Source organism: Muntiacus reevesi, chromosome 3 (genome assembly GCF_963930625.1).
Source record: "Muntiacus reevesi chromosome 3, mMunRee1.1, whole genome shotgun sequence".
In the NCBI taxonomy this organism is placed as follows: domain Eukaryota; kingdom Metazoa; phylum Chordata; class Mammalia; order Artiodactyla; family Cervidae; genus Muntiacus; species Muntiacus reevesi.
Genome location: NC_089251.1, coordinates 177,765,073 through 177,780,186, shown reverse-complemented (window position 1 = coordinate 177,780,186; position 15,114 = coordinate 177,765,073). Strand labels below are relative to the sequence as shown.

The 15,114-nt window shown below is 40.0% G+C and overlaps 1 protein-coding gene across 2 annotated transcripts; it reads right to left on the bottom strand.

Moving 5' to 3' along the window:
• Window positions 1–292: 292 nt before the first annotated feature.
• SF3B5 (splicing factor 3b subunit 5) lies at window positions 293–1,000 on the bottom strand. 2 transcript variants are annotated; one of them, XM_065927763.1, is made up of 2 exons: window positions 609–1,000; window positions 293–506 (listed from the first exon to the last, which is right to left on the bottom strand). In XM_065927763.1, the coding sequence occupies exon 1, from the start codon at window positions 891–893 to the stop codon at window positions 633–635; it is 261 nt and encodes an 86-aa protein (XP_065783835.1). In that variant the 5' UTR covers window positions 894–1,000; the 3' UTR covers window positions 293–506; window positions 609–632. The 2 variants fall into 2 exon arrangements, with proteins under 2 accessions (XP_065783835.1, XP_065783834.1); XM_065927762.1 differs by having other exon boundaries at window positions 613–999.
• Between the last annotated feature and the right edge of the window lie 14,114 nt (window positions 1,001–15,114).

Here is a 15,114-nt window from a genome sequence, read left to right as displayed (position 1 = left end):
TTTTTTGAATGAAAGAAAAAGAAGGGATACCATGATCACATTTTTCCATACTGAAAGCGTTATGGGCCTGAAAAAAGCTCTTGGGAAAAGTCTGGGTTGGGGAATGTTATAAAGGTTATGCAGGGAGCATTTAAGTGTCTGGCAATGAACGCTGGCCCTGAACTACCTACCCAGCCCCTTGCTAACCCTCCCCTTGTTTATCCCTCCTATTCTCCCGCCTCCCCCAAAGCCACAGTCCCAAAGCCCTCCCTGGAGCCCTCCACCAGAACATATGTAGTCCACACCAAGAGACTGAAACATTTCTAAACTTTATGTAAAAAGCAACAATCAACTAGCCGAAAACGAGCCTCTAAATCCCGTCTCACTCCAGTGCCGTCTTCTCTAAAGTTTGCTCCACGGTCCAGTCACAGTTCTCAGAGGTCCTGACGGTCTCCCAACGCTGTGTTCCACAGGAAAACAGGGTCCACAGGAAGGCAGGTCATGCGGGACGCCCTGGGTAAGCACCTCTGTGGAAGGAAAGCACGAGAAGGAGAGACATGGAGAATCAGTTCACTTAAGAACAAGCGAGAATGCAGGCAAACCCGGGGAACTCAGGGACAGGTACTCACGTACAGCAGTGATACCGCGGGGACTCAGTTCTCCTCCGGCTTGTCGGCTGGCGGGCCGCAAGGCTGCAGCATCTTCTCCATCAAGTTGAAGCGGACTCGTGCTTTGCTCTCATTCTCGGCAATGGCGAAGTAGTTGAGAAGATCGAAGTGGCCCATGTAGGAGCAGTAGGAGTCGCGGTGCTGGTTCACCAGCCATTCCCACTTCGTGGTGTCCGCGTGGCCGGTGCCGATGTACTTGGACTGCAGATGCTCTAGCTGGCTGTGAATGGTGTAGCGGTCCGTCATCTCACCGCTTTTCCCTTTGCGCCCAGGTGAGAGGCAGCCGACTACAGGAAGGCGCTCTGGGACTTCAAGCGGGACTGCGGAACTTCCGCACCCGCGCGGTCGCAGGCGGATGGCGTCACAGCGACGAAGCCGTGCAGATTTGCCGTCCCAGGACTCAGAGGCGGAAGCGGAAGTGTAGTCTGTCACCGAATTGGAGTTGCCTAGGCGACGCTACAAGTAGGCCGCCCCTGTAGAGAGTCCCGCCCCCTTCACAGAGCGTTGCATGCTGGTCCTTTTAGTGGCCCTTTTCTGAAAGGAGCTTTGCATGCTGGGACTTGTGGTCTATGAGGGCTGGTAACTCAGGCTTTTTAGGAACCCTGAGAAATGTTTAAAGGGTTTCCCTGGTGGCTCAGTGGTAAAGAAACCGTATGCCAATTCAGGAGACATGGGCTCTAGCCTTGGGTCGGGAAGATCCCCTGAAAAAGAAAATGGTAACCCACTCCAGTATTCTTGCCTGGGAAATCCCATTGACATAGAAGCCTGGCCGGCTACAATCTATGGGGTCGCAAAAAGAGACACAATTTAGCGACTAAACAACAACAAGAAATGGAGAGATGTTTAAAAGGATGTTGGCGGCTTAATGGAGGGAGGTGTCTGGAAGGCAAGAGGCATGCTCAGGAGGTTTGGGGCCAAATGGAAATGAGAAACTCTCCAGGACAGGCAGGAACTGGGAATATGAACTCCTGGTATGACCCCGCTTTCGGAGCTAACGAGGCACAGTGGTAACCCGTTCACAACCGTGAGTGGGTCACCTTGAGGTCAGGAGACGCAAGTTCTGGGCCCAGCCACCTTTTACAAGTTGTGTGGAAAGTTATTTCATCGCTTGCAGGGCTGCCGTTTCTTGCCTGGTCACCAAAGTATAGCACCAGTTCCGACACGTTCGGGCGCCTGCATCAAGCCGCTGCTTCCTCTTGAGCTTCTAATTTTGATATTCTCCCTTCAACTTCTCACCCCGCCCTACACGCCCTCAGCCTATAAATCTTTCTCAACGTTCTATGCTGCTCGCCTCCCCAGATCTCCGTTCCTGCTGTTCCCGCTGCTTGGAATGTTTTGTTCCCCCTGGCAAACACTTTTCTCTTTAAGTCACCTCGAAAGTATCTCCTTGAAATTGACTGACTACACCAGACAGATGGAAATTCTTCCTCTTTACATCTCTATGTTATTATCACTTTAAATCCAACTTTTGGTTTAAAGAACTTCCTCACACGAATACAAACTACTTAAGAAAAATTGTTTGCGTCTGTTGATGATGTATCATATGCTTCTTTTATGATATCCTCATAGCCTGACAGAGAATGTTTCTCTAAAAACTTTTGATGAACGGATAAACAACTGTATGGTAGCCATATAGAAAGAACTCTTTACGGGGTGAAAGACAACTTTAAAATACTTCTATTCTGGTGCAAAATGGCAGTTACGTAGTACCAGTAAGTCTAGAGAGGTACAGCATGATGATTATGGTTAATGCTATACTGAATGTCGAAATTTTCCAGAGAGTAAATTTCAGGTGCTCTCGTGAGTTTGAGTAAGCACAGGAGATGGTGATGGACAGGAAGCCTGGCGTGGTGCCCTCTATGGGGTTGCAAAGAGGACTGAGCGGCTCAACAACTCTAATGGGAGGAGATGCATATATTAATTAGCTTGACAGTAGTAAACAACGTTTCACTGTGTATACGTATATGAAATCTTTTTGCACCCCTTAGATACACGCAGTTGTTTTTTTTTTTTTAAGAAAGATTGAAAAAAGAAAATGACACAAATATTCTTAAAGCATCAAATAAGTGTATCAATAATGAAAAAAAAAATGTTACCCCTTCAGTTCAAACTTTGTTACAACAAATGTTTCCTTCCTAAAACCTAGAAACTAATATAAGGCATGCTTGTGGATTTACCATCCAGATGTATCAAACTTGGCCTTTTGCCATTTTTGCTTCCAACTTCATTATTTCGTTTTGGCTTTGTTTTTTTAAAGAAATAAACTCGAAAAGTTCTCTGTATTGATGTCCCTAACTTACTCACTTTAGGATCCTATCTTGAGTTTAGAATTAATCATTCCTGAGCCCATGCTTTTGACTGCTGCAAGTTTGTATATCCATAAACAGTAGATGTCTTTTTTTATGCATGTTTTAAAGCTTCATAAATCTCATGGACAGAGGAGCCTGGTGGGCTACAGTCCATGGGGTTGCAAAAGAGTCGGACACCACTTAGCGACTAAACAATGACAATAAATGACACAGATAAACATGTGTACTGTTATGAAAGTTGTTTTTTTTCCTTGTCAGCATCCTTGTTGATATACATAGCTATAGCTATGTGTTTTATTTAGCATTTAAAAAAATGTGTTTATTAACCTGTTGTATTCTTGTTTCTGTGAATTGCATATTCTTATCCTTTGCCCATTTTCTTATAGGGATGTTTGTCTTTTTCTTACTAATTTTTAAGGAGATCTTTAAATATTCAGGATACTAGACTTGCCACTTGCATGCAATGAAAAATTTTTTTTCCAGTCTAGGGTTCATCTTTACTCTTTATTTATGGTATGTTTTGTTATACAGAAGTTAATTTTAAAGTAGTCAGATGTATCAACCTTCCTTTATGGTTTGTCCTTTTTGTATTTGGTTTGAAAAATGAAATTTAAAAAAAAATCCTTTTCTACTCCAGGACCATAAAAAACAGTTTTCTTAATTTTCCTGTAAAAGTTTTAGAATTTTGCTTTTTCATATTTAGAAACTTAATTCACCTGGAAGGTTTTGTTTCTTTAGGGATCTAATTAGAAGGAAATGGCAATTGACTCCAGTATTCTTGCCTGGAAAATCCTGTAGACAGAGGAGCCTGGCAGGCTCTACAGTTCATGGGGTCACAAAGAGTAAGACATGATTGAGCACATAAACTCAACTCAACTCATATGGCTAACTAGTTAAATATGTTTCTGTATGGCTAACAGTGATAACCAGTCACTCACTAAGTAGTACATCCTTTCCCTACTCACCTTTAATGCTTCTGTTGTATATGTAGGTCTGTTTCTGGGCATTATGTTCTATTAGTCTCTTTGCTGTGCCCATACCAGTAACACAAGATCTTAATTACTGTATCTTTATAATAAGTCTTGATATCTGACAGCGTGAAATTCTGTAGAATTTCCTTCTTTCATAAATGTCTTCACAATTCTTGATCCTTTACTCTTCCACATGAATTTAGACTGTCAGTAAAATCCTCATAGAAATTGTGATTGAGTAGTTAAATAAAGCCATGAAAGTTAATATTATTTGCATATCATTAAGAATGATTCTAAGGATATGAGAGAAAAACCTCAAATTCGAAGACCTTTGGAGCTAGATAGAAAATATTTATATGTATTAATTAAGACCCAAGGTGTATAAGTTTGCTACAGCTGCCAAAACAAAGTGCCACAAACTGGATGACTTAAACAATAGAAATTTATTTCCTTCCAGTCCTGTAGTCTGGAAGTCCCAAGATCAACGTGTTGGCAAGATTGGTTTCATTCTGAGAACTCTCTCATTGTCTCACAGATCTCATCTTCTCTCTGTCTGCACATGGTTTTCCTCCGTGTTTCCGTGTCCTAATCTCCTCTTCTTAGAAAAGCACAAGTCATACTGAATTAGAGTCTGGTCATAACACCTCATTTCACGTAAAGGCCCTATCTCTAAATGCAGTCACCCGTAAGTTACGAGGGGTGAGGACTCCAGTGTTTGTTTGAACTAGGGTGAGGGGTAGTGAGGTTCATCACTGTTTTATACAGTGATGTGGAATATATGAGAACTTTTGAAAACGTAATTTGTGAAAATAATATAAGTACATGAGAACTTGTATTTGTTGTCAAACAATTGCAATACTTAAAAGCAAAACTGAAGAATTATGTTGAAAGTTATGGTATAAAATATTTGAGAGTAAAAATTTGGAATGAAGTTCAATTTTATCTAAAAACCTCTTAAAAATGACTGTGAAAATTTGCTAGACTAGTAAATAGTTTAGGATTTTTTGCTGAGCTTGAAAGTTTAAGGAGGGCTTCCTTGGTGGCTCAGTAGTGAAGAATCCTCCTGTCAAAGCAGGAGACATGGGTTCGATCTCTGATCTGAGAAGATCCCACGTGCTGTGGGACAACTAAGCCCAAGCACCACAACTATTGAGCCTGTGTCCTGGAGCCGCAGCTACTGAATCCCACGTGCCCTAGAGTCCATGCTCTGCAACGAGAGAAACCACTGGAAAGAGAAGTCCGCTCACCACAACTTGAGAGTATGCCCTGCTTGCCACAAGTAGAGAAAAGCTCGTACAATGAAGACCCGGCACAGCCAAAAAAAACAAAAAGTTTAAGGAAAGAGGTGGTTCTTCGATTTATTGGCTTTAATAAATTGAACATTAGCTTTAAAAATCTAAATGAACCTCTGAATATTATTTTGTACAAAAGATCCTCAAAGTCACCAAGAAAGCCTTCCATGTATCAAGATCAGCATACAGATAACACAAAAACCCTGCTTCACTTTTAATTGCAGTTACACTGAATTGATAGATTTATTTGAGGAGAATTGTCATCTTAACTATATTGAATTTTCTCATCTGGTACATGGTAAATATTTCCATTTATTTAAGTCTAATTTTTTTACTTTAAATAAAGCTTATGTAATTTTCTCCAAATGGATCTTTCATGTCTTCTATCAGATTTATCCCTGGGTATATGCTGTATATATTTAAAGATGTTCCTTATGAGTCTTAAATTGTCACCTTGTAAAGAGCATCACATTTTCTTACATTTCTTGCTAATAAAGAGTTTTGGTCTGCAGCCAGTGGCCTTGTTAGTGAGATATATCAGAAAAACTGTTACTATTTTCTGTCCCAAGATATTACCTTAAGTCAGTCCTGCCTGTTAGGTTACTTCAATATAACTATCAAATGCCATCTTGTATTTTGGCATTTAAGTAAAGAAAATAATTAAGACAAGTTTCCAATAAAGGATATAGAATAAAAAATGTATAAGGAAAAGAAAACATATCTGTTTTAGGTGGAAAATTATACTTTAATCCATTTCTTAAGTCTAGTAATGCAAGGCAGCATTTTTCTCTTTTCATCTTTTCTTGGTCTATCTTTGTAGCTGCTGGCTTTAAAATTTTTTTTAAGTCATTTAATATTTTGAATGGTCAAGGTTTCGTTCAAGATCAAAAGAATGCATTTTTCAACATCTACCCATTTCCCATCCTCAGTAAGTAACGACTGCTATGTGTATCTTGTTTATCCTTCCAGAGATTTTAAAAATGAAAGCACAAATATATATGATATACTTATTTAAGTGCCTACAGATATATTTGATATTTAACCCCTTTTAAAATTTAGATGGTAGCAAAATGCTTGCTATAGTTCTCTACTATGACTTTTTGTTTGCTTTTTGTTTTGTTTTCTTGGACATATCGTGGTGATAATCTCATATAAGTACATAAAAAACTTCCTCATCCTTTTTGATTTCTGGTCTTGTTTTAAAGCTGCATAATATTCCATTGTATGGGTGTATTATGCTCTATAAATAAGCACCCTCTTATTGATCATCAAATGCCTTGTGTATCCAGAAATTATATTTAAGTTTTATTACTACTGCATAAAAATACAAAGTTCAAATTGAAATTAACAAAAATCACATCTCCTTTGGTGAAATAATTATTTTTAGGTATCCTTTTACTCTAAGCAAATCTTAAAATATCAAAAGGATTTTCTGTATGTCCAGGTGTTGATATCATGTTTCACACTAGGGGTCGCCAAAACAGTATTTAAAGCTAACAAAAAAGCCAGTAGTTCAGGTCAGTTCAGTTCAGTTCAGTTGCTCAGTCGTGTCTGACTCTTCGTGACCCCATGGACTGCATCACGCCAGGTCTCCCTGTCCATCACCAACTCCCGGAGTTTACGCAAACTCATGTCCATCAAGTTGGTGATGCCATTCAACCATCTCATCCTCTGTTGTCCCCTTCTCCTCCCGCCCTCAAAGTTTCCCAGCATCAGGGTCTTTTCAAATGAGTCAGTTCTTCACATCAGCTGGCCTAAGTACTGGAGTTGCAGTTTCAGCATCAGTCCTTCCAATGAATCTTCAGGACTGATCTCCTTTAGGATGGACTGGTTGGCTCTCCTTGCAGTCCAAGGGACTCTCAAGAGTCTTCAACACCACAGTTCAAAAGCATTCATTCTTTGGCACTCAGTTTTCTTTATAGTCCAACTCTCACATCTATACATGACTATTGGAAAAACCATAGCTTTGACTAGATGGACATTTGTTGGCAAAGTGATATCTGCTTTTTAATATGCTGTCTAACTTGGTCACAGCTTTTCTTCCAAGGAGCAAGTGTCTTTTAATTTCATGGCTACAATCACCATCTGCAGTGATTTTGGAGCCAAAAAATGTAAAGTTTGTCACTGTTACCACTGCTTCTCCATCTATTTGCCATGAAGTGATGGGACTGGATGCCATGATCTTAGTTTTCTGAATGTTGAGTTTTAAACCAAACTTTTCACTTTCCTCTTTTCACTTTTGTCAGAGGATCTTTAGTTCTTTTTCGCTTTCTGCTATAAGGGTGGTGTCATCTGCATATCTGAGGTCATTGATATTTCTCCTGGCAATCTTGATTCCAGCTTGCGCTTCATCAAGCCTGGCATTTCGCATGATGTACTCCACATATATGTTAAATAAGCAGGGTGACAATATACAGCCTTGATGTACTCCTTTCTCAATTTGGGACCAGTCTGTTGTTCCATGTCTGATTCTAACTGTTGCTTCTTGACCTGCATACAGAATTCTCAGGAGGCAGATCAGGTGGTCTGGTATTCCCATCTCTTTCAGAATTTTCCACAGTTTGTTGTCATCCACACAGTCAAAGGCCTTGGCATAGTTAATAAAGCAGAAGTAGATGCTTTTCTGGAACTCTCTCACTTTTTTGATGATCCAACAGATGTTGGCAACTTGATCTCTGGTTCCTCTGCCTTTTCTAAATCCAGCTTGAACATCTGGAGGTTCACAGTTCATGTCCTGTTGAAGTATGGCGTGGAGAATTTTGAGCATTACTTTGCTAGCATGTGAGATGAGTGCAATTGTGTGGTAGTTTGAACATTCTTTGGCATCGGAATGAAACATTCTTTGACATTTCTTTGGGACTGGAATGAAAACTGACCTTTTCCAGTCCTGTGGCCATTGCTGAGTTTTCCACATTTGCTGACATACTGAGTGAAGCACTTTCACAGCATCATCTTTTAGGATTTGAAATAGCTCAACTGGAATTCCATCACCTCCACTAGCTTTGTTCATAGTGATGCTTCCTAAGGCCCACTTGACTTTGCATTCCTGGATATCTGGCTCTTGATGGGTGATCACACCATCGTGGTTATCTGGGTCATGAAGATTTTTTTGTACAGTTCTTCTGTGTATTCTTGCCACCTCTTCTTAATATCTTCTGCTTCTGTTAGGTCCCTACCATTTCCTTTCTGTTAAGTCCTTTGTTGTGCCCATCTTTGCATGAAATGTTCCCTTGGTGTCTCTAATTTTGAAGCGATCTCTAGTCTTTCCCATTCTATTGTTTTCCTCTATTTCTTTGCATTGATCACTGAGGAAGACTTTCTTATCTCTCCTTGCTATTCTTAGGGACTCTGCATTCAGATGGGTATATCTTTCCTTTTCTCCTTTGCCTTTTCCTTCTCTTCTTTTCTCAGCTATTTGTAAGGCCTCCTCAGACAAACATTGTGCCTTTTTGTATTTCTTTCTCTTGGGGATGGTCTCAATCACTGCCTCCTATACAATGTCACGAACCTCTGTCTATAGTTCTTCAGGGACTCTATCTATCAGATATAATCCTGTAGTTGAGAACATTTTATTATTAGGCACCTTGAGTATCTCAACTATGGGAAGCAGGAAAGGTACATTATGACTGAAATGTTGAAGACAAAACTTTGGTTTGCTGTATTTTCAAAGGCAACTAAGGCTTTTATAACATAGGAGAAAACTAAGCTATCTTTTCTTTATCATCATAAAGATTTTACTTTAGGGTTTTATGTTTAGTTGGAATAAGTGATGATGTGGAATTTAGGTAATATGGAATTTATGGAACTTTTAAAAAGAAGTTTGCTGGACATGATCTTATGTTGCTGTGGTTAAAAATGTCTTTAACTCCAGCTTTTCTTCTTCCAGCTAACATAGGTTTCATATATTGGAGCAGATCTAGAACTCTCAATTTTTGTAGGGTTTTAGTTCTAATTGGGCACATACTTCAAAAGTGTAGTGTTCTGTACTTTCAAAGTTCTCCTTGGGCAGATATGATTGCCATGGGTTTGTATTCAATAACTTTTCATTTGAGATTTTATAGGCTGGTCCTTCTCTGTTTAGTCACAATAGTCAATGACATGCTGGTATAATTTTTGAACAAAAATTTCTCATAGGAAAAGTTGCACAAAGGAATTTTGAAGTATTATGCTATAATATGAAATCTTGTAGCATTAAGATTAATGATTTATATATCATAGGTGCTGAACCAATATTCAATGAATAGATCAGTGAATGAATGTTCATGACAGCATCTTAAGTGACAATAAACGATTGGAAACAAGCTTGGTGCCAAAAATACAGGAAAAATTACACAAATTATGCTGTAAACTTAGTACACACGGCATATCTCATTTGAATATAAGCTCCTTTGAAATGTGTGACTTTTTTCTCCATTATATTAGCATGGTGATTTACCCATTGTCAGTGCTCAATAAATATTCCTTGAATTACAATATTTTTCTCACACTGGGTTAAACATGGATAGCGCCAAATCACACAGCATCCCCCAGGAATTGGGACTGTCCACCTCAAAATCACAACCATCCTTTATAAGAGACATGGATTTTGGGGGAATAATTTTTTCTATGGAGTTAATGTCAGAGAAAAAGACCCATGCCAAGGCTTTACAAAATTATGAATATACTACATTTTAACTGTTTTATAATTGCTTCACTCAATTATCTAAAAAGATTGCAAGGAATAGTTTTTCATAGCTGAGCCAATTCAAGTGAGCTCTGTGAACATTGGTAATCAGAACTTAGGATACAGAATCTAAGAACAAGAAATGAAATGGATGGGATTGACATATGCAACATTTCAGATATCCAATTAAACATAAGATTCATTCTTGTCTACATGCAGTAAAAATCAAAGATGAACCTGGAGGAAAGGAGTTGAGTTTATACCTTTCTTCTGATTTGCATCTGAGCAAAGTGTAAGGTTTGGGGTTTGTTTTAATTTTAATTAATTTATGGCTGTGCTGAGTCTTCGCTGCTGCATGAGCTTTTTCTCTAGTTGCAGTGCTCGGGCTTCTTCTTGTGGTGGCTTCTCTTGTGGAGCACAGGCTCTGGAGTGTGCAGGGTTCACTAGTTGCAGATCCTGGGTTCAGTAGTTGCGTCCCATGGGCTTAGTTACTCTGCAGCATGTGGGATCTTCCCAGTCCAGGGATCAAAACCGTGTCTCCTGCATTGGTAAGCGGATTCTTTACCAATGAGCCACCAGGGAAGCCCCAATAGTGGAGGTTTAATGCCTGCAGTTTTGAATCAACATGGGCAGTTGTTTCATCTTGAATTTTTAGAAAAGTGTATGTGTAGAAGAGAAGACTTTGGGCTTATCAAGGTATGGTGTTTTTCACTCTTCACAAGTTGCACTTGATTTCATAAAACAGAAGCCTATTTCAAAGTCTACATGTGTGTTTTTGTGATCTTTTTTCTTTTGTATTATTTCTCCTTCGCATGTCACTTATGAGTGTTTTCTAACAGCATTCCCAAAAGGTTCTATGTTAATATGCTGTGTACAGTGTCCCAGAAAGAAAATGACACAGAAGCAGGCCTAATACTTTTAATGCTGTTGATTTATTTATGGTAGCTTAAGGCCAAAAAGGAATTTGGAGGATGGGAGAGATTGGCACACAGTCATGGCAAAGTGCCAACAGTGTCCTATCCCCACCTGTTCCTTTTACATTTTTTTCAGCTTATGTAAACCACTCTACAAATGAAGTTTCAAGTCTCCCCACTTCCAACTAGACCTCTGCCTCTAAGCCTCTCTTACAAAGGAATTCTAGCATTACAGCTACTGAGGACTGCTCTAATAAAGTTTTAGGGAGTGAACTGTTTCTATTGAGTGAGGAACTGGTTTGCTCTATAGAAATATAGACAAATCTCCAGTTACTGCCTCATCTGTGGGGCCCTTGAGAGAGCAAAATGCTGTTAGTTTAGCCTTTGTCTCTACTTTTGTGTCTCCTGATTTGTTAGAATAATCTTTATGTTCGGCTTAGGAGTTTAGCTTTAAAAAGTCAGAAAAGCGCCTGAAGCTTTATCCTAGTCTAGGTGCAGTTCTGCCCCTAGATCAAGACAAGAGTGGGCCTTGAACTGGGCCCCCCTCAGTTTAGAGGGTCCTGCCATGGCTCCCCTCAAGCTGCAACCTCCCATGAGCTGAGAAGTCCATGGGTCAAGGGACGTACCTATCCCTGTTGATACTCCCTTTAACCCCTGGCTCTCACATACAGACCAAGTTTTGAAACATAAATTCCAAGAACTACAGAACTCGCGCAGCCTTCCTGCCTGCTCTGTCCTCCTAAAGGCTGACCTTGAGGTTGCTGTGCACACCCCTTGGCCTGCAAAGGGCCCAAAGAATGGCTACTGGCTGGGGTGTTTACTTTATGAACTCAAAGAGGCAAATTGAGGCGTTTCACTTGAAGGGGTTGGGCTTGGAGGCCACTCTTAGAGATGATTTTTAGGACTCACAGTCCGACCCATGATTCAGAAAAGGTTGTTGTTGTTTAGTTGCTAAGTCATGGCTGACTCTTTTGTGACCCCCTGGACTGTAGCCCAGCAGGCTCCTCTATCCATGGGATTTCCCAGGAAAGAATACTGTAGTGGGTTGCCATTTCCTTTTCTAGCATATCTTCCCCACCCAGGGATTGAATTTGTGTCTCCTGCATTGGCAGGCGGATTCTTTGCCACCAAGTCACCTGAGAAGCCCTCAGAAAAGATTACCCTGAACCTAAACTTCCTCCAGGTTCCCGTCCCAGTCTCAATTTCTTATAGGTAAGTAGTCTTCTGGTTATTTATTGTAGAATAAGTAACAATGACGTGTGCTAGGTGGTAACCTCAGTTCTCCTAAAATGGAACGTCTCTGATCATCTTCAGTGTTAAAGCTGTTGCTTCATTATGTAAGTAAATGACTTTTTAACCAGAGGAGAATTTATCAGTTCAGTCACTCAATCGTGTCCAGCTCTTTGAGACCCAATGGACTGCAGCACACCAGGCCTCCCTATCCATCACCAACTCCTGGAGCTTGCTCAAACGCATGTCCTTTGAGTTGGTGATGCCATCCAACCATCTCATCCTCTGTCATCCCCTTCTCCTCCTGTCTTCAATCTTTCCCAACATCAGGGTCTTTTCCAGTGAGTCAGTTCTTCACATCAGGTGGCCAAAGTATTGGAGCTTCAACTTCAGCATCGATCCTTCAAGTGAATATTCAGGACTGATCTTTAGGATGGACTGGTTGGATCTCCTTGCAGTCCAAGGGACTCTCAAAAGTCTTCTCCAACACCACAGTTCAAAAGCATCAGTTCTCTGGCGCTCAACTTTCTTTATGGTCCAACTCTCACATCCATACATGACTACTGGTAAAACCATAGCTCTGACAAGATGGACCTTTGTCAGCAAAGTAATGTCTCTGCTTTTTAATATGCTGTCTAGGTTTATCATAGCTTTTCTTCAATATTTTCATGTTAGGTTTAGAAATGATCTGTTTATGTATGTTATTTACAGTATTTGTAATACTTAAGAGACTTTGACATTGTAGACTATCTGATAGATAAATATGACTGTTTATTTAAAACATGTCATTGACTTATAATTTCTAATTAAAAGAGGAATGTGAGCAAGTGTTTTTGTAAGTTGTATTCTAATATTTAAGAGAAATAGGCTTACAAAATTTGTAAGGTAAATAAGATTTACAACAGTCTGAAATGATTTGGATGGTTTCTCTTATAAGGATCATGTACTAGATTGGTCAGACATTTGAAATGCTTAAAAGTAATTTGAACATATTAAACTCATTAATATAGTTTAAAATATTTAAGTGACATTGCTGGATACAAAAATCAATACAAAAAAGTAATAGTATTTCCATATTGCAGCAGCAAAAAAAAAAAGAAAAGAAAGAAACAGCCACTATAAAAAAAGGATTCTTGATAAATGACAGTGGTATATTACAGGAAAGTGAGAAAAAAAAGACAATCTTTCCAATAAGTGGAGGTTGGACAGTTGTGTACCATGTGGGAGAAAAATAAAATTGGACTCCTAATTCACACTATGCATAAAAATCAACCTCAGGTGGATATGAAATCTAATATGAGACAAATTATAAAGTTGTTCAGTGAAAAAAAAAAGTTGTTCAATGATTAATATAGGAGAGTATCTTCATGACCTTGGGGGTAATGAAGGGTTTCTTAAATGAGACACAAATGCACTAACCCTAAGGTACAGATTAGGAGGGCTAAAGGAAACTCTGAGCTGGAGGCAACAGGTTTAAGGTCCAGAGAGGGTGACTGGCCAGTTCCAGATCATGATGCCTCCAGGAGGAGGATTGAACAGTCCATTTGTAAGTGCAGAAGAAGCTGTTCCTCCCCATAGGCTGGCACCTAAAATATGTGATCAATGGAAGAACCTCAGAACACATCTAAAATGATGACAGCTCACCCGAGGTGGAGTTTATAAGATGCAAGGCCACAATGAGGCTTGATGAAGTGGGATTATTCAAGTCCTTGTTGCATCAGCAATTCTGTCAACTAATTGAGTATCTTGAAAGGACTAAAATAGTAGCAGAGTTTAAAGCCACTGTAAGAAAAACAAAGCCAACTTCTTCACTGCTGTGGGATAGAGAAGGAAGGCATAAGCAGGGACACTAAAGGTCGTGGGGCGTCTCTGGTTACAACCTTGTTTAGACCTCAAAGCCATTTACCCTTTGGGGATTCTGCTTCCTGTTCTGAGACTCCTGCTGCTAAATCCCAAATGCATACATTTTATTTCATCCCTAGCTATTGTTCTTCAGTCTTTTCTTGAATGATCTTTATTACTTTTCTTCTCTGCCGCTAGCTGTCAACAAAAACCAAAATGTTGCTCTTCCTTCAGGAGGGACTGGTTTTGGCCTCTTCACAGGTGGTTTTGTTATGAATTAATTGTACTTTTGTTCTCTCACCAGCCTTAAAGGTCAACCTTTATCCTTCATCAGTGTCATGGACAATTTCCTTCACAACCTACAACTTTCCTCTCTTTGGGGCCACTGACTTCTGTAAGACTTTAATCTATTCAGATGTATTTAGGTAATGGGGTTATGTAAAACCTTAATAGTTCTTTATTCCTGTTAATCGTGAGAAGAAGAGATGCTCAAGAACCATAGGCCCTGAAATTTGAATTCTTTAGTAATAACTAAAAAGTGATTAAAAAAATCTGCTTCCCATAAATGAATACTGATTCTGGCCTATTTCTGATACCTTTCCAGGGAAAAAGTCAGTTATTCAGGTACACCAATTAGGCTACTTTATAAAGCTTTCCAGAAGCTCTAGATCATATTTACAAACAATTTCCAGAAAGGACTTGGAGACCTTAGGCCAGGAGGTTAAGCAGTTTAGCAGAGAAGTGTCAACTGGCTAAATTCATGGTATTTGCCCAAAGATCATGGGCTGGCAAGAGTTATGTTGGCTTTCCAGGTGGTGCAGTAGTGAAGAATCTGCCTGCCAGTGCAGGAGACACGAGACCCATGTTCGATCCCTGGGTGGGGAAGATCCTCTGGAGAAGGAAATGGCAACCCATCCCAGTAGTCTTGTCTGGAGAATCCATGGACAGAGGAGCCATGTGGGTTATAGCCCATGGGGCTGCAAAGAGTCGGACAGGACTGAGCGCGCACACAAACGAGTCTTATTGCTATAATCTGACAGGTGAGACTCTCTCCCAGTCAGTTCGTGTGGGGCTACAGTCTCAATTCCCACCCTTCACTCTTGTTGGACCAACTGTTACCAGGAGAGAGAGTCTGGGTGGTGGAGCGACTCGTATGAGTGTCTACAAAGCTGACACCAAGTGCCAGAAATATCTTGATCATGATTACAATTTAGAAAAGCCCAAAGTGCGTTTAGTCACTACACTC

What these genes read in the sequence shown, in the direction of transcription:
- SF3B5 (XM_065927763.1), bottom strand. Translation starts at nt 893, where the DNA reads ATGACGGACCGCTACACCATTCACAGCCAGCTAGAGCATCTGCAGTCC.